The sequence below is a fragment of the Lampris incognitus genome, chromosome 19, assembly GCF_029633865.1.
Source record: "Lampris incognitus isolate fLamInc1 chromosome 19, fLamInc1.hap2, whole genome shotgun sequence".
NCBI lineage: Eukaryota > Metazoa > Chordata > Actinopteri > Lampriformes > Lampridae > Lampris > Lampris incognitus.
The window spans coordinates 507,360-530,000 of NC_079229.1; the positions used below are offsets into that span (position 1 = coordinate 507,360).

The 22,641-nt window shown below is 46.0% G+C and overlaps 1 protein-coding gene across 1 annotated transcript; it reads right to left on the reverse strand.

Annotated features, from left to right (window-relative positions):
* Window positions 1-1,608: 1,608 nt before the first annotated feature.
* Window positions 1,609-21,977, reverse strand: dtx3la (deltex E3 ubiquitin ligase 3L a). The gene is made up of 5 exons (XM_056299798.1): window positions 21,834-21,977; window positions 21,228-21,322; window positions 20,582-20,733; window positions 7,389-7,600; window positions 1,609-1,747 (listed from the first exon to the last, which is right to left on the reverse strand). Exons 2-5 carry the CDS (start codon window positions 21,307-21,309, stop codon window positions 1,678-1,680), a joined length of 516 nt encoding a protein of 171 aa, XP_056155773.1. The 5' UTR covers window positions 21,310-21,322; window positions 21,834-21,977; the 3' UTR covers window positions 1,609-1,677.
* Window positions 21,978-22,641: the final 664 nt, after the last annotated feature.

The window sequence follows — 22,641 nt, forward strand, 5'->3', positions numbered from 1 at the left end:
AATACGTCATAGTACAGGACACAGTCTGAAATGACACACTCTTAAGTCTTGTGTTCACAGTAACCGGAGAAAAGAGAAGTGTTAGAGAAAACAAGGGGTTGTGTTTATTAACAGGATTTGGGTTAAATCGCTTTCCTTCTCGGAAAGCAAAGACATAAAAACAACACTGTCACGGTGAGAGCAGGAACTGAGGACCCAGATGCAGACGTGGTAACAGCTGAAAAAAATTTTTACTGGTAGGAAACACGAGGGCATCAGGAGCACACATGGTAACATGGTACAAACATGGTAAACACATGGTAACATGGTACGGACAGACATGGTAACATGGTACAGACATGGTAACACGTTACAGACATGGTAACATGGTACAGACAAGGTAACATGGTGATGACATGATAACATGGTGATGACATGATAACATGGTACAGACATGGTAACATGGTGATGACATGATAACATGGTACAGACATGGTAACGATGTGGTAACATGGTACGGACACGTTACAGACATGGTAATATGGTACAGACAAGGTAACATGGTGATGACATGATAACATGGTGATGACATGATAACATGGTACAGACATGGTAACATGGTACAGACATGGTAACATGGTGATGACATGATAACATGGTACAGACATGGTAACAATGTGGTAACATGGTACGGACACGTTACAGACATGGTAACATGGTGATGACATGATGACATGGTACAGACATGGTAACATGGTGATGACATGATAACATGGTGATGACATGATAACATGGTACAGACATGGTAACGATGTGGTAACATGGTACGGACACGTTACAGACATGGTAACATGGTGATGACACGATGACATAGTACAGACAGGTAACATGGTACAGACATGGTAACATGGTGATGACATGATGACATAGTACAGACAGGTAACATGGTACAGACATGGTAACAAGATGATGACATGGTACAGACAGGTAACATGGTACAGACATGGTAACGATGTGGTAACATGGTACGGACACGTTACAGACATGGTAACATGGTGATGACATGGTACAGACATGGAAAGCTCTGACAATGAACAAACTAAACAGCCAAACTTAAATGTACAGAAACTTGATTAAATAATCAACAATGCTTTGGGGCAAATGGGTAACAGAGGAAAACCGGTCAGGACTCAGGACTGGGATGGTGTTGTCAGAGCAGGACAAGACAGGACACATAATATAGAAACCAGGGCTGGAGTGGCCGGAACCGGGAGTGGCCATTTTCTTTCAGGGATACGACTTTATGTTGTCCTGTATAGACAGTCATCACATGATCATTAGCAACAACTAATCCACAAAACACACAACTTATTGTTATGCTTTTAAATCTGGCTTTTTGTATTAAACATATTTCAAAACTAAAATTACATCTATATATGGAAAGTTGAGCTGGTATTTATCACATGCTATATATTGAATATGTTTTTGAGAAAATGGTTTATATTTTGTACACATTACATATAAAAATTACACAATCTAACTAATAGAATCTAACATTCAAAAAAAAAACTGGCGATTTACTCTACACAGTCTCTGGAAATCCAGATATCTACTGTACTGTTCTACTCTCTCTCTCTCTACTGATTTACAACTTCATCTGTCATCCAACATCGATTCTTCTGTCCTCCAGTCTGCCTGTTACTCGATGCCTTTGTCTTTAAGGATCTTCCTCACATTCTTCAGGTAGTCTGGGTCTGGGTAGCTGTCACTGCACGGTCACACATAAAGAAAGGAAGCGTTAGCAGGAAGGAAGTTGATGCATCAACGTTAAAATAGTTTTTACACTGATACCCTGAAGTAACAGCAACATATACCAGTATGTAACATTAACATTTGTCTCTCTCTCTCTCTCTCTCTCTCTCTCTCTCTCAGTGCATGCTGGGAGTCGGTGTTTGAGTGAGTGTGTTTGGTGAGAAAGACCTGCTGTTGGTAAATTCGATGTATTTATCCACTTTACAATAGTTTGGGGGTTTTTTTTGTTGTGTGTTTTGTTTTTTGTTTGTTTGTTTTTTGCTTTGTTTTTGTTTTGTTTTTTTGTCTTTAGGGCTGATGCTGTCACGCCAGGAGCAGGAAGAAAGGACCCAAATGCAGACAGCAAGGACAGGCTGGGATTGAGCAAAGCTTTAACAAGGCAAATGAATTTACAGTGCAACAGTAGCTAAAGACAACAAGGAAGACTCAGACAAGGCACGAAGCATCCAGCAACCAAGAGTCAACATATACAATATGGACAAATTGGGACAACTGGGACAACTGGCCATTACACCAACATTACAACAGCTTTTATGAAATCCTATTCTAAATCCATAGGCATTAATATGGAGTTGGTCCCCCCTTTGCAGCTATAACAGCTTCCACCCTTCTGGGAAGGCTTTCCACAAGATTTTGGAGTGTGTCTGTGGGAATTTTTGCCCTCTCATCCAGAAGAACATTTGTGAGGTCAGTCACTGATGGTGGACGAGAAGACCTGGCTCACAATCTCCATTCTAGTTCATTCCAAAGGTGTTCGATGGGGTTGAGGTCAGGGCTCTGTGCGGGCCAGTCAAGTTCTTCCACACCAAACTCAGCCAACCATGTCTTAATGGACCTTGCTTTGTGCACTGGGGCACAGTCATGCTGGAACAGAAAAGGACCCTCCCCAAACTGTTCCCACAAAGTAGAAAGCATAGAATTGTCCAAAATGTCTTGGTGTGCTGAAGCATTAAGATTTCCCTTCACTGGAACTAAGGGCCTAGCCCACCTCCTGAAAAACAACCCAATACCATTATCCCTCCTCCACCCAACTTTACAGTTGGCACAATGTAGTCAGGCAGGTAACGTTCTCCTGGCAATCCACCAAATCCAGACTCATCCATCAGACTGCCAGACAGAGAAGCGTAATTCGTCATTCCACAGAACACATTTCCACTGCTCCAGAGTCCAGTGGCAGCGTGCTTTACACGACTCCATCTGATACTTGGCATTGTGCTTGGTGAGGTAAGGCTTGCATGTAATGGCTCAGCCATGGAAACCCATTCCATGAAGCTCCTGGTGCACAGTTTTTGTGCTGATGATAATGCCAAAGGAAGTTTGGAACTTTGCAGTTATTGAGTCAACAGAGCGTTGGCGACTTTTACGCACTACGCGCCTCAGCACTGTGTGACTTTACGTGGTCTGCCACTTTGTGGCTGAGTTGCTGTTTTCCCTAAACGCTTCCACTTTTCAGTGCTACTTGCAGTTGACCGTGAAATATCTAGCAGGGAGGAAATTTCACGAACTAACTTATTGCAAAGGTGGCATCCTATGACAGTATCACACTTGAATTCACTGAGCTCTTCAGAACGACCCATTCTTTCACAAATGTGTGTAAATGCAGACTGCATGGCTAGCTGCTTGATTTTATACACCTGTGGCAATGGGTCTGAATTCAATGATTAAGAGGTGTGTCTTAATACTTTTGTCCATATAGTGTATATGTGTTTGTGACGATCCGACAAAGCGCCAGGGCAACCAGGGGGAATACACAACTTGCTGGAGAGCCAATCAGGGAAATTGAGGACAGGCAAGCAGGGCAGGGCAGGAACAGGCTCGTCAATCAGGGAATGGGGAAGAGGTGAGCAAAACAGGGGCAATCAGGTAAATGGGGCAACCATGGTTACTCAGGTAAATGGGGCGCAGGTGAGCAGAAAAACTAATTAGGGGATGGGGAACAGGTGAGCCTTGATGACCCAGACCACACAACCATGACAGATGCTTTCAGATTGAGTTTTTTTTATTTTTTTATTTTTTTGTCGTGGGCTACATTTGCTGTAGTCTGTGTGTTTTGTTTGTGGTATTTTATTTTTTCGGTGTGACAGAGATGGCGTCCTCGGAGACGCTTTCTCTCTCTGACATGGAGTGCGGGTTCAGCCTGATCCATCTGTTCTGATAGAGGCGGTTCTCCTGGCTGTGGGAGACCACGTGTGACACGCCAACCTGTCCTATGCCTCTGGGTTGAACTAAGCTGTGGTTGTTTTCCTGAAAGAAGAGCGTTTTGTGGCTGAGCTAATGGCAAGCAGTGTCTCTCTGAATGGCGTCTATCGGCAGATTTACCCGCTCGCCGTGCCTTCCACCCGGGTCACCGTCTCCGGTGTTCCCCCGTTCATTTCCAATGAGGTGTTGGAGCAGGAGCTGCAGCGCTTCAGGAAGCTGGCAAGCCGTTTTAGAACTGTGGGGTTAGGCTGTACAAACGGTAAACTGAAAAATCTCCAATCACTCCGGAGACAGGTGTTCATGTATCTGAATTGTCCGTTAGAGACGCTGGAGATTTCCTTCAGAGTGAAAAATGGGGAGGGACATTACATGGTGTACGCCCGCACAGACAGCATTAAATGTTTTGAGTGTGGGTATGTGGGCACAAGCGGAACACTTGCCCTCACAGGTCAGCTGAGGGGCACCCTGAACCGGAGGCCGAGCCGGCCGATGAGTGCACTAACCCCGGTGCTCCGCCAGAAGGGGAGCCAACGGATGTCGCAGCTCTGCGGAGGGGTGGCGCCCCGCCGACTGAGTCCGAGGCAGAAGAGGGATACTGTGGGCAGGCAGATCATCAGGCAGGGACAAATCGAGTTGATTCAGGCAGTGGGGATGTAATTGATGAAAGCTTGGCTGTCCCGACTGTCACAACAGAAAAGGGGAAAAGAGTAGAGGAAACACCGGCAGCAGGAGAAAGCAGCGGAAAAAGGCCAGCACCTGGATTTGATCAAAGTCAGGCTGAGGGTGCAAAGGAGAGAAAGAGTGAGTCATGTGTTATAGAGAGTGTTGCTGGAGAGGATAATTTGGAGGAAATATGGTATGACACTGACTCTGAGTGTATCTCTGTTACAGACTCACAGTCACACAGTGGAGATCTGCACTCACTAAAGGAAATTAATGGTTTCTTAGAGGACACCTTTGGAAAATCTGTGAAAGTATCTGAGTATTTTACAGATACAAGAACATTTATTGAAAGCGTGTTGTCTTTGCAGAAAGTAGTTTGCTATGATTTGTTGGATGAAAAAAAAATGTTTCCGTTTGAGGAAACACATAACAGCACTCAGAAAGATGCTTAAGACCAATAAAGGAAAAGGTTCTACAAAGTTAAAGACTAAGTAAGTACCGTCATGATGAGTGTGTTGCACTGGGTGGTATTCCTCTTACTGTTTCCTCTACCTGTTTATATCATCTCCTTCTCTGTCTTTTATGTAGTTTGGGAGAAGGATAGCTCCTTCTCCCAAACTACTCTGCCAGTGCCAATCAATGTCAAGCCAGCTCTCCTAAACCCACAACAACCAATAGAACTGACTTGATCATGCACCGACATGACCCCAACTTTAGACTCCAATGAAAGGGATGCCAAACATATACTACCAACGCCGCTGCAAAGAAGTCCTTCATCACAGAGATACCTTCTTCCTCAGGCCAGCCCAGTCAGGGGAAGAAGATTGGCCACAGAGGCATGGATGCCTCAGGAGAGACCACCCAAAAGAGGACCACATTCTCCGCCTTGAAAGGTGCCATCCAGCTGGGCATAAGTTACACAGTGGGTAACCTGAGCTCCAAGCCAGAGACAGACGTGTTGATGCAAGACTTCTACGTGGTAGAAAGTATCTTCTTCCCCAGCAAGGGCAGCTATTTGACCTCAGACCACCATTTCCCCAGACTTTCGTTTCAAAACCTACATTCCTGTGGCTTTCCGCTATTTCAGAAAACAGTCATCAGACCGGATGACTGCCAGTACTCACTGTGTAATGAGCCCCTGATCGAGCTTTCCTAGTGGCAAGCAAGCGGGTCAGTTTTCTATCTGACCAAGGATGACGAGTTCATCATCAAGACTGTCATGCATAAGGAGGCTGAGTTTCAACAGAAATTGCGGTGAAAGGTTGGAGCCTGCAGTTTCTTTTCACTGGTTGCTGGAGAAGCCCTTGATTCATGGAGCCAGGCTAGATGTCTAAGATCAGCGCACTCCAGAACTTTCCCAGAAACTTGTAGGGTTTCCTAGAAACTGGGCGATGTTTCTGGTGGAACATCACCCTACAGCACTTAGTGGCCGCAGCAGGATCAGGACTCAACAACACCGAGGTGGTAGCTCTGCTGCTCAACATGAGGTCTATATGCCGCACATGAGACATTTTACATCCGGATTAAAAACTCTCTGAAGAAGAGCTGAAGATGCTGAAGGAGTACGACAGGGAAGCAGAGCATCCAAACAGAAATTACCTTTTTCCAGAACTTGGGGGACTATTGTACTCAGTGGGAGATGATGAAGATTTGGTTTTCTTTTTCAAATTTGTGTAATGAGGGAAAGTCCTGCTGTATTGTTGGCTAAGGTTTTATTCATTTATCTATGTATCATGTAAATTGTATAAACACAACATCTATTGCACGTTGTCCATCTTGGAAGAGAGATCCCTCCTCTGTTGCTCTCCCCAAGGTTTCTTCCTATTTTTTTCTCCCTGTTAAAGGATTATTTTTAGGGAGTTGTTCCTTATCCGATGTGAGGGTCTAAGGACAGGATGTTGTGTTGCTGTAAAGCCCCCTGAGGAAATTTCGTAATTTGTGATGTTGGGCTATGCAAGTAGAGTTGATTTGACTATTCAATTTGTAGTTGAAATCCTTTTGTCTATATAATAATAGGCCCTGTGATGGCCTGGCAGCCTGTCCAGGGTGTCTCCCCGCCTGCCACCCAATGACTGCTAGAATAGGCTCCAGCATCCCCGTGACCCTGAGAGCAGGATAAGCGGTTAAGATAATGGATGGATGGATATATAATTAATAATAATAATAGTAATTAAGAATACGTTTTATTTGTGAGCGCCTTTCACAGCACTCAGGACACCTTACAGAACACAGTAAAAAACAAGCAGCACTGTATCAGACAGCATAAAGTCGAAACAAAGCAGGGTAGACAATAAAAAGTTAACACAACAGATAAGTATAAAATCATCATCTGCACAAAACTCAATGACGCGTGGATCAGCCAAAGCAGATTTAGTACCTACTAGGAGGACCTCAGTTTTATCACTATTAAGTTTGAGGAAGTGCTAATAATGGGTTTTGTAAATCTCTCTCTCTCTCAGTTGATATGTGAATCGATTCTGTGATGGAAAATTAATCCTTTACTGAACAGCTTAATGTGAAGGAGAGACTTTTTGTTCATATTGTTAAAAAGATGGCATGTTATAGTATGTTTCCTGTTTAATAAAGACTTGTTTTAAAATTCAATTTCTCTCTCTCTCTCTCTCTCTCTCTCTCTCTCTCTCTCTCTCTCTCTCTCTCTCTGTCTGTCTCTTGCTCTCTCACGCACAGACACACACCAGTTGGTGTTGCCACTAGAGTCTTTCAGACACACTCACATCTTGGTTCCTCCATCAGGTTGTGTTTTCAGGGGGATAGCTGCTGTGGCGACCACATCTTCTCCATTTTCATTGGTGGCTACGGTGAAGAGCAGCTGCAGGTTGAAAGTCTTGTCCAGCAGTCTCAGGACCTTCCTACCCTCACGGTTGTCGGGCAGGTAGGCCCACATGCGCAACCCTGTGTAGGGCTGGCCAGGATGAGGATGCTTCTCCTAAAAGAGGCAAGATAGGGAATAAGATCACACAACTACTACTACTTCTACTACTACTACTACTATTATTACTACCACCACTACCACCACTACTACTACTATTACTACTACTACTACTACTACTACTACTACAACTGCTACTGCTGCAGGTACTAATGGTACCATTATGACTACTACAGTTAGATAAAATGCAACTGCTGGTGCTTCAAACATCCATCCATCCAGTATCCAAACCACTTATCCTGCTCTCAGGGTCGCGGGGGCCTATCCCAGCAGTAACTGGGCGGCAGGCAGGGAGACACTGTGGGCAGGCCACCAGTCAATCATTTGGCAAATACACACATTCATACCTAGGGACAATTTAATATGGCCAATTCACCTGACCTACATGTCTTTGGACTGTGGGAGGAAACCAGAGCACCCAGAGGAAACCCACGTAGACACGCGGAGAACATGCAAACTCTACACAGAGGACGACTCCCAAGGTTGGACTACCTCGGGTCTCGAACCCAGGACCTGCTTCAAACATACAAGACCTAATTTGATAAGACGGCTGAAGAGCTGCTGCACTACCACTACTATTATGATTACTACTATCACTACTACTACTGCTACCACAATTGCTACTAATGCTACAGCAACTTTTACTCCCACTAACAGCACTGCTACTACTGGGGCTGTTGCTGCTACTCTACATCTTAGTTCTGTATCAGTGGCTTGAATAATGCAATCATTTGGATTAATACAGATTGAAATGCACATACGTGAAATCCTGCAGGGAGGGCAGTTGGATCCAGTCTGTTTTAAACGCTGTCTCTGATCTCTCTATCAGTACTACTACTACTACTACTACTACTACTACTACCTTCGGCTGCTCCCGTTAGGGGTCGACACAGTGGATGATCCCCTGTGGCGACCCTAACGGGACGCTGACTGCTCAAAAAAATAAAGGGAACACATAAGCAATGCAATGTAGCTCCAAGTCAATCACACTTTTGAGATATCAACCTGTCCAGTTAGGAAGCAACACTGATTTGTGAATCAATTTCACCTGTTGGTAAATTGTCTAATTTCCACCAGGTGGAAATTAGACAATTTGCAAGACAACCCCTATAAAAGGAATGGATTTGCAGGTGGTGGCCACAGACCATTTGCCTGTCCTCATCTTTTCTGGCCGATCTTTGGTTAGTTTTTCATTTTGCTAGTGCCCTCACCACTAGAGGTGGCATGAGGCGGTATCTGCAACCTACAGAAGTTGCTCAGGTAGTGCAGCTCATCCAGGATGGCACATCAATGCGTGCTGTGGCAAGAAGATTTGATGTGTCTCCCAGCACAGAGTCCAGAGCATGGAGGAGGTACCAGGAGACAGGCCAGTACACCAGGAGACGTGGAGGGGGCCGCAGCAGGACAACAACCCCGCAGCAGGACCGCTATCTGGTCCTTTGTGCAAGGAGGAACAGGAGGAGCACTGCCGGAGCCCTACAAAACGACCTTCAACAGGCCACTAATGTGCAGGTTTCTGCTCAAACAGTGAGAAACAGAATGCATGAGGATGGTATGAGGGCCCGACGTCCACAATTGGGGCCTGTGCTCACAGCCCAACACCGTGCAGCCCGATTGACCTTTGCCAGAGAACATCCTGGTTGGCAGGTTCGCCATTGGCGCCCTGTGCTCTTCACAGATGAGAGCAGGTTCACACTGAACACATGTGACAGACGTGAGAGTGTCTGGAGACGCTGTGGAGAACGTTCTGCTGCCTGCAACATCCTCCAGCATGACCGGTTTGGTGGTGGGTCAGTGATGGTCTGGGGAGGCATATCCTTGGAGGGCTGCACAGACCTCTACGTGCTAGCCAGAGGTACCATGACTGCCATTAGGTACCGGGATGAGATCCTCAGACCCATTGTCAGACCATATGCTGGTGCAGTGGGCCCTGGGTTCCTGCTCATGCATGACAATGCTCGTCCTCATGTGGCCAGAGTGTGTCAGCAGTTCCTGTATGTCGAGGGCATTGATGCTATGGACTGGCCTGCACGTTCCCCAGACCTGAATCCAATCGAGCACCTCTGGGACATCATGTCTCGTACCATCCGCCAACGTGATGTCGCACCACAGACTGTCCAGGAGTTGACCGATGCCCTGATCCAGGTCTGGGCGGAGATCCCTCAGGAGACCATCCGTCGTCTCATCAGGAGCATGCCCAGACGTTGTAGGGAGTGCATACAGGCACGTGGAGGCCACACACACTACTGAGCCTCATTTTGAATCGTCTTGAAGAATTTCCACAGAAGTTGGATCAGCCTATGTTCTCATTTTCCACTTTGATTTTGAGTATGATTCTGAATCCAGACCTTAATGGGCTAAGGATTTTTATTTCCATTGATCATTCTTAGGTTATTTTGCTCTAAACACATTCCTCTGTCTAATAAATAAAGATTTTCAGCTGAAATATTTCATTCATCGAGGTCTATATTGTGTTTTTAGGTGTTCCCTTTATTTTTTTGAGCAGTATATATACCGACAACGTCTTCCCGCCATTTGTGTCCGTCATCAACCATGGCCGGTATACTGCGAATTGCTGCTCTGTACGTGTTGTTGACAAGGTCCCTCAGGAGAACCAAACGCCGACGTGTGCGGGTTCATGAGACGACCAGGAGACGCCGAGACTCGGGGAATTTCACCGCCTCCTTTCTCTCCGTTCTTTCGAACGAACAAGCGGGAATCGTGACGTCCTTCAACTCTCGACACTGATTGGCTTTCGCGCACAGCGTCAGCGCGAAAATGTCGCTGTCGCCTCGAGCGATTGTCGCTCCGCGTCATCGCGTCGCTGCTACAGCGCGAATCGCGTCGCCCGGAGCGACAGAGCGACTTGTCGTCGCGCGTCATCGCGTCGCCCGGAGCGACAGAGCGACTTGTCACCCCTCGTCGCGCGTCATCACGTCGCCCGGAGCGACAGAGCGACTTGTCGCCCCTCGTCGCGCGTCTGCATTGACTTTGTATGTAACCTCGTCGCGCGAAACTATTTTGTGTCTTTCGGTGTGAACAAGGCGTAAGTCGAAACTCAACGCACACAGCAGCGTTTACGTGATCCGACTGAACATGGTGACGAAGGCGTCGCGTTGTTCTCCCGCGGGCCGACGAACCGCGCCGTGTTTTGAGCGTCACGCACAGTGGTGACGTTAGCTGACGACACGACAGTGATGCCGACGGTGACGAGGCGGCGTGCAGGAGCGAGGTCCACAGCCTAACAACGTGGTGCCAGGAGAACAACCTCTCTCTCAGCGCCGGCAAAACCAGGGAGCTGATTGTGGACTACAGGAAGCGAGGGGGGAGGCTGGGCCCCATCACCATCAACGGGACTGCCGTAGAGGGGGGTCAAGAGCTTCAAGTGTCCACATTACCGAGGACCTCACCTGGGATGAACACACCTGCCAGGTAGCGAAAAAGGCCCAGCAACGCCTCCTTCACCTCAGGCGGCTGAAGAAGTTCGGCATGGGGTCCAGGATTCTACGCGCCTTCTACAGAGGCACAACCGAGAGCATCCTGACTGGATGCATCACCGCCTGGCATGGGAACTGGACTGCCCACAACCGCAAAACATTGCAGAGGGTTGTGCGGACGGCCAGGACATCAGTGGATGCGAGCTTCTCTCCTTCCAGGACATATACACTGGACGCTGTATCAGCAAAACCTGTAAGATTATCAAAGACCCCAGCCACCCCAACTATGGACTGTTCCAGCTGCTACCGTCAGGCAAGCGGTACCGCAGCCTCAAAGCCCAGACCAGTAGGCTCCAGAACAGCTTCTTCCACCAAGCAACCAGGCTTTTGTACAAAGAACACTAAAGACACTAAGCCTGGTGCTGGACTGATGGTACTGAAGTGTGGTCTTCAGTGTACCACACACACACACACACATGCAAAGAACTATACACATACTATGTGTACAGTTGTTTGCATATGTGTGTGTGGGTGTAGGCTCTTCCTTAATAAATGTGCATATATGTGTATAATTGTTTGCATACGTGTGTGTGTGTGTGTGTGTGTGTGGGTGTAGGCTCTTCCTTAATAAATGTGCATATATGTGTATAGTTGTTTGCATATGTGTGTGTGTGTGGGGGGGGGGGCTCTGCCTTAATAAATGTGCATATATGTGTATAGTTGTTTGCATACGTGTGTGTGTGTGTGTGTGGGTGTGGGGGGGGGCTCTGCCTTAATAAATGTGCATATATGTGTATAGTTGTTTGCATACGTGTGTGTGTGTGTGTGTGTGTGTGTGTGTGTGTGTGTGTGTGTGTGTGTGTGTGTGTGGGCTCTGCCTTAATAAATGTGCATATATGTGTATAGTTGTTTGCATATGTGTGTGTGTGTGGGTGTAGGCTCTTCCTTAATAAATGTGCATATATGTGTATAGTTGTTTGCATATGTGTGTGTGTGTGTGTGTGTGTGTGTGGGTGGGTGTAGGCTCTTCCTTAATAAATGTGTATATATGTGTATAGTTGTTTGTGTGTGTGTGTGGGTGTGTGTGTAGGCTCTTCCTTAATAAATGTGCATATATGTGTATAGTTGTTTGTGTGTGTGTGTGGGTGTGTGTGTGTGTGTGTGTGTGTGTGGGTGGGTGGGTGTAGGCTCTTCCTTAATAAATGTGCATATATGTTTATAGTTGTTTGTGTGTGTGTGTGGGTGTGTGTGTGTGGGGGGGGGGGCTCTGCCTTAATAAATGTGCATATATGTGTATAGTTGTTTGCATATGTGTGTGTGTGTGTGTGTGTGTGTGTGTGTGTGTGTGTGTGTGTGTGTGTGTGTGTGTGTGGGTGTTGGCTCTTCCTTAATAAATATGCATATATGTGTATAGTTGTTTGCATGTGTGTGTGTGTGTGTGTGTGTGTGTGTGTGTGTGTGTCTGGGTGGGTGTAGGCTCTTCACCCACCCACCCCCCACACACACACACAGCACCTTACATAGACCACACACACTATTTGCTTTTGTTACTGCTGTTTTGTTTTGTGTTGTTGTTATTTTATTACTGTTGTCGCTGCAGTGTTGAGGAGCCGAAACACAATAAAGTTACTCTCTTGTACTTAGAGATGTAACAGATGTTGAATCTGGTTAGTTAGTTTGCTAGTGTGCACCACTGTGTGTAATAGGCTGTACGGAGGTGGGCTCGTAAGTCGGGGACTACCTGTACTGCTGGACTGTGTTATGTGAAGAGTTTGGCTCGCTGCAAACCTTCACCAGCGCAGACGACAATATGTGAAGCACCGTGATTGGACGTTTCCTAAAAGCAATGCACGCTGGGATTCGTAGTCGACTTGTCTGTTACGTACAAGGTGTTGTCAACATGTCTGTTACACGGTGTTGTGGACTTGTCTGTTACGTACACGGTGTTGTCAACATGTCTGTTACACGGTGTTGTGGACTTGTCTGTTACGTACACGGTGTTGTCAACATGTCTGTTACGTACACGGTGTTGTGGACTTGTCTGTTACGTACACAGTGTTGTCGACTTGTCTGTTACGTACACGGTGTTGTCAACATGTCTGTTACACGGTGTTGTGGACTTGTCTGTTACGTACACGGTGTTGTCAACATGTCTGTTACGTACACGGTGTTGTGGACTTGTCTGTTACGTACACAGTGTTGTCGACTTGTCTGTTACACGGTGTTGTGGACTTGTCTGTTACGTACACGGTGTTGTCAACATGTCTGTTACGTACAAGGTGTTGTGGACTTGTCTGTTACGTACACGGTGTTGTCAACATGTCTGTTACGTACACGGTGTTGTGGACTTGTCTGTTACGTACACAGTGTTGTCAACATGTCTGTTACGTACACGGTGTTGTGGACTTGTCTGTTACGTACACAGTGTTGTGGACTTGTCTGTTACGTACACAGTGTTGTCAACATGTCTGTTACGTACACGGTGTTGTGGACTTGTCTGTTACGTACACAGTGTTGTCGACTTGTCTGTTACGTACACGGTGTTGTCAACATGTCTGTTACACGGTGTTGTGGACTTGTCTGTTACACGGTGTTGTCAACATGTCTGTTACGTACACAGTGTTGTCGACTTGTCTGTTACGTACACGGTGTTGTCAACATGTCTGTTACACGGTGTTGTGGACTTGTCTGTTACACGGTGTTGTGGACTTGTCTGTTACGTACACGGTGTTGTCAACATGTCTGTTACACGGTGTTGTCAACATGTCTGTTACACGGTGTTGTGGACTTGTCTGTTACGTACACGGTGTTGTCAACATGTCTGTTACACGGTGTTGTGGACTTGTCTGTTACACGGTGTTGTCAACATGTCTGTTACACGGCGTTGTGGACTTGTCTGTTACGTACACGGTGTTGTCAACATGTCTGTTACGTACACGGTGTTGTGGACTTGTCTGTTACGTACACAGTGTTGTCAACATGTCCGTTACACGGTGTTGTGGACTTGTCTGTTACGTACACGGTGTTGTCAACATGTCTGTTACACGGTGTTGTGGACTTGTCTGTTACGTACACGGTGTTGTCAACATGTCTGTTACGTACACGGTGTTGTGGACTTGTCTGTTACGTACACAGTGTTGTCGACTTGTCTGTTACGTACACGGTGTTGTCAACATGTCTGTTACACGGTGTTGTGGACTTGTCTGTTACGTACACGGTGTTGTGGACTTGTCTGTTACACGGTGTTGTGGACTTGTCTGTTACGTACACGGTGTTGTCAACATGTCTGTTACACGGTGTTGTGGACTTGTCTGTTACATACACGGTGTTGTCAACATGTCTGTTACACGGTGTTGTGGACTTGTCTGTTACGTACACAGTGTTGTCGACTTGTCTGTTACGTACACACTGTTGTCGACTTGTCTGTTACGTACACAGTGTTGTCGACTTGTCTGTTACACGGTGTTGTGGACTTGTCTGTTACGTACACAGTGTTGTCGACTTGTCTGTTACGTACACAGTGTTGTCGACTTGTCTGTTACGTACACAGTGTTGTCGACTTGTCTTTTACGTACACAGTGTTGTCGACTTGTCTGTTACACGGTGTTGTGGACTTGTCTGTTACGTACACAGTGTTGTCGACTTGTCTGTTACGTACACGGTGTTGTCGACTTGTCTGTTACATATGTGTGAGCTAGCGGTGTGTAAAAACGAGGCATACTCCAAGTTAACAGCTAAAGGGCTTTAGTGTCGAACTGTAAGTATCAACAATACAGAGATGAACTGACGCACGCAGGAGACTGCGTGCCTTACGTAACATTGACTACAGCTAACATCCACTGGGTGGTGCTATAATACCACCCGTAACATCTCCCTTTCCTTTAAGTTAACAAAACGCTTCTTGAAATACCAACTTATGAACTTCACCCAAGACACGGTTATATCGAGATCTAAAAAAGAAAATTAAACAGCCTGTCTGAACACTGAACATTAGAACCAGTCCATGTGAGCTTATAGGTTGAGTCTGTTGGGAGGCCGTATCTGACGGCCATATCGAGAGAGAGCAGGGGAATGGGGTGACGATGGGAAAGCAGAGGTGTCCAAAGTCTGTGGTGGACTGCTGTAGAGCCTGCTGGGAGAGGGTCGAGGAGAGAACGTGCATGCCCTCTCACCCTCCGTCATTTCACTCTGTGACTGAGACCCACTGCATTCAGACGAAGGCCCCTCTGCATCAGCCCTAGGGTTTTGTGATGGCCTTGGCTCTGCCATACATACATCGACTCGAGTGCGACGATGCAAGGAGCCCTCGACCTCTACCAGATATGACCGTGGGGCCACTTTCTGCAGACACACTCCCCGTTGCCAGATGCCAGTCCTGTCCCCTGGTAGTGGCTTCACCCGAACTGCTTCTCCCACTTCGAGCTCAGGTAAGTCCTTAGCAGTCCTGTCATAGATGAGTTTCGAGATTTGTCTCCTGTGCCGCAGTTTATCTACAACATCCGTAACGACACGTGGCTCAAGAAGTGCATCAACCGCTGGCAGAGCTGATTTCAAACGTCATGACATCAGTTGTTGGGCAGGACTGTTGTCCATACCCTCCGTTGGGGTGTTTCTCAATTGTAAGATTGCCTTCCAGGCATCCTCGCCATCCTGTAGTGCTTTCTTGCACAGGTTCTTTGCGATTTTGACCGCTGCTTCCACCTTCCCATTGGCCTTTGGATGCCTTGGTGAGGAGGTGATATGGTCAAACCCCCACTCCACAGCGAATTGACGGAACTGAGTACAGGCGAACTGGGGCCCGTTGTCGGAAATGACCCTGTCAGGTTGCCCATAACGAGCAAATTTCTGTTACACGGTGTTGCTGACTTGTCAGTTACACAGTGTTGTCGACTTGTCTGTTACGTACACAGTGTTGTCGACATTTCTGTTACACGGTGTTGCTGACTTGTCTGTTACACAGTGTTGTCGACATTTCTGTTACATGGTGTTGTTGACTTGTCTGTTACACAGTGTTGTCGACATTTCTGTTACATGGTGTTGTTGACTTGTCAGTTACACAGTGTTGTCGACTTGTCTGTTACGTACACAGTGTTGTCGACATTTCTGTTACATGGTGTTGTTGACTTGTCTGTTACATGGTGTTGTTGACTTGTCTGCTACACAGTGTTGTCGACATTTCTGTTACACAGTGTTGTCGACATTTCTGTTACATGGTGTTGTTGACTTGTCTGTTACATGGTGTTGTTGACTTGTCTGCTACACAGTGTTGTTGACTTGTCTGCTACACAGTGTTGTCGACATTTCTGTTACACAGTGTTGTCGACATTTCTGTTACATGGTGTTGTTGACTTGTCTGTTACACAGTGTTGTCGACATTTCTGTTACACGGTGTTGTCGACTTGTCTGTTACGTACATGGTGTTGTACCTTTGACGTTTTTCCAAGGAAGCAGAATGTGTCGACACAGTTTCTAGATGTTTCTACTGATGGCTCAAATGGGACAGTCTCATGGTCGTCCAACTGTTAGCAACACTCGAACCACTGGCCACTTGACACTGTCTGTGCTCAAATACATGGATTTTTTTCTCAGAGGAACGAAGGAGTTTCTTCTGTGTTCCTCTGTCTGGGGTTTGTCTCTTACCTATCCGTCTTTGTCTGTTATGGACCCTGAGTCTGCAATAAAGCTTTGAATTGAATTGAAAGCCTCCTGATACAACTCCGCCCACTTTCCTTTCTAAGCACTCCCCATGACCTAGAGGCAACACCGGGACTCGAACATACAAACCCCAATTCCAATGAAGTTGGGACGTTGTGTAAAATGTAAATAAAAACACAACACAATGATTTGCAAATCCTTTTCCACCTATATTCCGTTGAATACACTACAAAGACAAGATGTTTAATGTTCAAACTGATAAACTTTATTGTTTTTTGCAAATATTCACTCATTTTGAATTTGATGCCTGCAACACGTCCCAAAGAAGCTGGGACAGGGGTATGTTCACCACTGTGTTACACCACCTTTCCTTTTAACAACACTCAATAAGCGTTTGGGAACTGAGGACACTACTTGCTGAAGCTTTGTAGGTGGAATTCTTTCCCATTCTTGCTGATGCACGACTTCAGCTGCTCAGCAGTCCGGGGTCTCCGTTGTCGTATTGTGTGCTTCATAATGCACCACACATGTTCAATGGGGGACAGGTCTGGACTGCAGGCAGGCCAGTCCAGTACCCGCACTCTTTTACTACGAAGCCCCGCTGGTGTAACACGTGCAGAATGTGGCTCGGCATTGTCTTGTTGAAATAAGCAGGGACGTCCCTGAAAAAGACGTCGCTTGGATGGCAGCATATGTTGCTCCAAAACCTGTATGTACCTTTCAGCATTAATGGTGCCGTCACAGATGTGTAAGTTACCCATGATGCCATGGGCACTAACACATCCCCATACCAGCACAGATGCTGGCTTTTGGACTCTGGGCTGATAACAATCTGGACGGTCCTTTTCCTCTTTAGCCTGGAGGACACGACATCCATGATTTCCAAAAACAATGTGAAATGTGGACTCGTCAGACCACAGCACACTTGTCCACTTTGCGTCAGTCCATCTCAGATGAGCTGGGCCAGAGAAGCCGGCGGGGTGTTTCTGGGTGGTGTTGATATCTGGCTTTGGCTTTGCATGGTAGAGTTTTAACTTGCACTTGTAGATGTAGCGACCAACTGTGTTAACTGACGATGGTTTTCCCAAGTGCTCCTGAGCCCACGTGGTAAGATCCTTTACACAATGATGTCGGTTTTTAATGCAGTGCCGCCTGAGGGGTCGAAGGTCACAGGCATTCAATGTTGGTTTTGGGCCTTGCCGCTTATGTGCAGAGATTTCTCCAGATTCTCTGAATCTTGTGATGATATTATGGACTGGAGATGATGAAATCCCTAAATTCCTTGCAACTGTAAGGTTGAGAAACGTTGTTCTTAAACTGTTGGACTATTTGCTCACACAGTTGTTCACAAAGTGGTGAACCTCGCCCCATCCTTGCTTGTGAATGGCTGAGTCTTTCGGGGAAGCTCCTTTTATACCCCATCATGACACTCGCCTGTTTCCAGTTAACCTGTTCACCTGTGGAATGTTCCAGACAGGTGGTTTTTTGAGCATTCCTCAACTTTCCCAGTCTGTTGTTGCCCCTGTCCCAGCTTCTTTGGAATGTGTTGCAGGCATCAAATTCAAAATGAGTAAATATTTGCAAAAACAATAAAGTTTATCAGTCTGAACATTGAATATCTTGTCTTTGTAGTGTATTCAATTGAATATATAGGTGGAAAAGGATTTCCAAATCATTGTATTCTGTTTTTATTCACGTTTTACACAACGTCCCAACTTCATTGGAATTGGGGTTTGTACAACCTCAATGCTGTAACACTACTGCAATAGCGCCACCTGAGTGCTGGGAACAGCAATCAAGAGAGGAAAATTAGGTAACACTGTAATAACTACACAAATGAAGCAGTAGTTAAGTATTAGTAAGTACTGAATTCATCTTTTGTAAAGCAACGTGCACCAATGGTTAGTGTGTGTTAATTGATGTTTATAAATACTTATTAGTACTGCATGTCATGACTAATTCAGTTAGTTACTAGTTGGTTATGAAGTATTTTGTATGAGCTCATGTAAATTGAGGGCTATCTATTTTTTACAAAGCATTTACACATGAGACTGAAAGCCCAGAAGCACCTTGAGACTCACAAAAATCTAAAGGCTCATAAGATCCTTTAGAAAGTGTAAGTACACCATCAACAAACTATTTACATGTACAGCTGTGCATGAATCAATCATGAACTGCAGTATTAATAAGTATTTATAAAACATTTATCAACACACTAACCATTGGTGCATGCCTTACAAATACTTTACAAATGCTTAACAAATGCTTAACAAATGCTTTACAAATACTTTACAAATACTTTACAAATGATGAATTCAATAGTTACTAACACTTAACTGTTTCATTTGTGTAGTTATAAAGTGTTACCGAGAATTGATTAAAGGGTTGTTGTTAGTAGTCCACACATTTCTCTTCATACCAGCCACTGAGGGAAACTTAGCTGACTTGTTGTCCTTGACGATTCTACAGTACGTTTCTGTGCCTTCGTCTGTGGAAGCTATGTAATTATATAACATCTCTCACGGCTCCTTGTACTTCACACAGGAACCGGTACAGAGGGTGTGAGCCATGTGCTTAACCCCTCATTGTGAATGGTTTTTAAATGACTTAAACGTTTTATAGACCAGTTACAATTGTTTTCCCGTCTGTGCGCTGTGATTTTGTAACCAGACTAACCAGATTTTCCTCCTCCACCTGAGAAAGAATGAAACTAGATTCCTTGGAATGTCGTTGCCCTACTATTGACATTTAATGTGTCAATAGTGTTAAAAAATCTGTACTATTCACGATCTTATATATATAGATAGATAGATAGATAGATAGATAGATAGATAGATAGATAGATAGATATAGTATATACATATATAGATATAGATATATAGCGTTTTTTTCCGAAACCGTCAATGGTGTTGAGTGCTCGACTAATGAGGAGTGGAATATCAACATGGATACAGGAAAAATCTTTTTTTTTCCTTTGTGAAAAAAACATTAGCAGCTGATGAGTGTGAGATGCACGAAACAGGCCTGTACTGCTATGCAATCATTTTTTTTTCCTGTATCCATGTTGAGATATATATATATATATATATATATATATATATATATATATATATATATATATATATATAATTATAATTATTATTATCATTTATTTGTATGGTACTTATCCAAGAATATCATAGATAGTGTCTTCATCTATTATTGGGTATTGGCTAGTTGAGCTGAAATCAGGGCCGCTTTTCACTTACTTTGGTTACAGGCGCACATTGTCTCTACAGCATACATGTCAGAAATATAGTGAAGCTGACTGCAAGCCTGATTATCTGGCCCACAAACAGGCAGAAACAGGTCTTAGCATGTCGGGGAAAATGACCTCTGAGGAAGTAGGTATGGTAGACCACACTATTCATTATTATTACCCCCCCCCCTTTTCTCCCCAATTGTATCTGCCCAATCATCCCACTCTTCCGAGCCATCACGGTCTCTGCTCCACCAACCTCTGCTGATCCGCGGAGGGCTGCAGACTACCACGTGCCTCCTCCCATACATGTGGAGTCGCCAGCCGCTTCTTTTCAATTGACAGTGAGGAGTTTCACCGGGGGGACGTAGCGCGTGGGAGGATCACGCTATTACCCCCAGTTCCCCCTTCCCCTTGAACAGGCGCCCCGACCGACCAGAGGAGGCGCTAGTGTAGCGACCAGGACACATACCCACATCCTGCTTCCTACCCGCAGACACGGCCAATTGCATCTTTAGGGACACCTGACCAAGCCGGAGGTAACACTGGGATTTGAACTGGCGATCCTCGGATTGGTAGGCAACAGATTAGACCACTATGCCACCCAGACACCCCCCAAAGTACTCTTCAATACAACAGGAATTGTACCGTCTGTATGCCGTCAGGGAAAACATAGTTGATCTGCAGGGTGTTGTCCTCGGGGTATCCTGGCAGGTCCCTGTGGAGGATCACCCAGGTCATCTGGCCCTCTGGCTGGCAGCTGGTCCATCCTCTGTAGGCCCCGTTCAGTCCTTCGTTAGCTAGAGACAGAAACAACAGGGACGGGTCGGACAACACAAGAGAGCGAGGGTCAGATGAGATGGTGAGGGGAGAGATGGTGCGAATGGTTAGTAGTGATATAAAGATGTTAGCTGAGAGAGATGAGGAAAGGGATGAGAGAGAGAGAGAGAGAGAGAGAGAGAGAGAGAGAGAGAGAGAGAGAGAGAGAGAGAGAGAGAGAGAGAGAGAGAGAGAGAGAGAGAGAGAGAGACAGGGAGAGGAGAGACAGGGAGAGGGAGAGGAAGAGAGAGAGAGAGAGAGAGAGAGAGAGAGAGAGAGAGAGAGAGAGAGAGAGAGAGAGAGAGAGAGAGAGAGAGAGAGACAGGAAGAGAGAGAGAGAGAGAGAGAGAGAGAGAGAGAGAGAGAGAGAGAGAGAGAGAGAGAGACAGGGAGAGGAAGAGAGAGAGAGATGGTTCCTCAGAGGCAGACAGCAGAACATGGACAGTTGAGGAGAGCTAATGGTGTGATGGAGGACCTTGGTGCTCCAGTGATGGAGGTCCCTGTCCATTCAGATACTGGTTACAGTGGAATTTCTCCTTGCTCGGCTCGGAGCCCATCCTGGCCCACCGGCTGTGGGAGAAAGACAAAGAGAAGGACGGGCGACCATCCTTGGATAACTAAAGCCACATCTCTTACTGTAAGAGCAGGTTTTTCTGAAAACGTTACACTTCCTTTGAAAAACAACAACAATAACAAGGAAACACGAAGGCCGTGATTCAAAAACGAGATAGCTAGCTCTGTCGACATCCAAAATGCAACGTAAGAGTAAACTTAATCTCAAAACCCATTTCCTGTTTCCTGCTGACAGTTTTGACTGTAAAATCTGATTTGTTTTTGAAATGTAGTCTACATGTCTAGCAGCCTAGAGAGACTAGAGTTGTGTGTTGAAATGATCCAGCCAACTTACAGTCAGGGATATTAGCCTTCCAGTTTATCCTGATTATTAGAAGACTCCGAGAGAGTTAAACTATAAAACACAGATGTCATTTTTATGACGTGCGTATGAAACCTTGTGAGAAAACTACCCTGGCTTGCTCCCCCACATTGGTTGTTACTACTGTGTTTAGCTCAGAGCACTCACCTGCAGAAATTCCTCTGCTCCTTCCTCTCTCTCGAGTTCTCCTCTGCTCTTCTTCCCTTTGGCCCTGCTGTCTTTCCTCTCACCAGGAACTCTGCTTTTTTATTTTTTTGTTCGGCTCCTGAAAGTGCTCCAAACAGTGGTTACTCGGCTCATGGTGACACGACAGGTGACCACTGCTGGCTGAGACAGAAACACGAGGACACAAATAGTCCAGGATGGGTGTGGCTCCTGCTGCACCATCTGTCCGACTGGTGTGACAGCTCTGCACTTTCACAGCAGTGGGGCGTGTGTGTGTGTGCGTGTGCGTGTGTGTGTGTCTGTGTGTGTCTGTGTGTGTGTGTCTTCTCCTGGATCACCACCTTGCTATGGTGGAGAAGCTTGCGTGTATCAATGATCCCAAGAGCTATGCGTCCAGAGCTTGGCTCCTGGTAGGGTCATCCAAGGCAGATAGGGCAAGGGGAGGTTCCAGCCGAAGCACGATCCAACAAAGACCCCACCAGTGGAACTGGTGGAAGATGTCTCCAGGTCACAACGGAAGTGAAGGTGGATGAAGGCTACAACAGAGGGTGGTCTCCAATCGTCTTGGTTCTCCATGCCATTGGACTCTGGCCACCCCCTGCCAAGGACTGTGTGGTGGCTGCAGGCGCATCAGCCTTTCCACATAAAACGCTGTGACGCACAGGCGTCCTCCCATTATGCAGCTCCAGGACTGACGTCTACACCCACCTGAAGACCCAGAGGGAGGACGATCATACTCGGCCCCGAGTGACCGATGATGGTGATGATGATGATGGTGTGTGTGCGTGTG

Bases quoted from the DNA above. Each gene is read 5' to 3' on its own strand.
- dtx3la (XM_056299798.1), bottom strand. From the start codon at position 21,309: ATGGGCTCCGAGCCGAGCAAGGAGAAATTCCACTGTAACCAGTATCTG. The intron at 7,601-20,581 runs GTACAATTCCTG...TGCCTCTTTTAG, and splicing joins TCCCTGACGGCATACAGACG to GAGAAGCATCCTCATCCTGG. The intron at 1,748-7,388 runs GTGAGTGTGTCT...GTGACCGTGCAG, and splicing joins CCTGATGGAGGAACCAAGAT to TGACAGCTACCCAGACCCAG.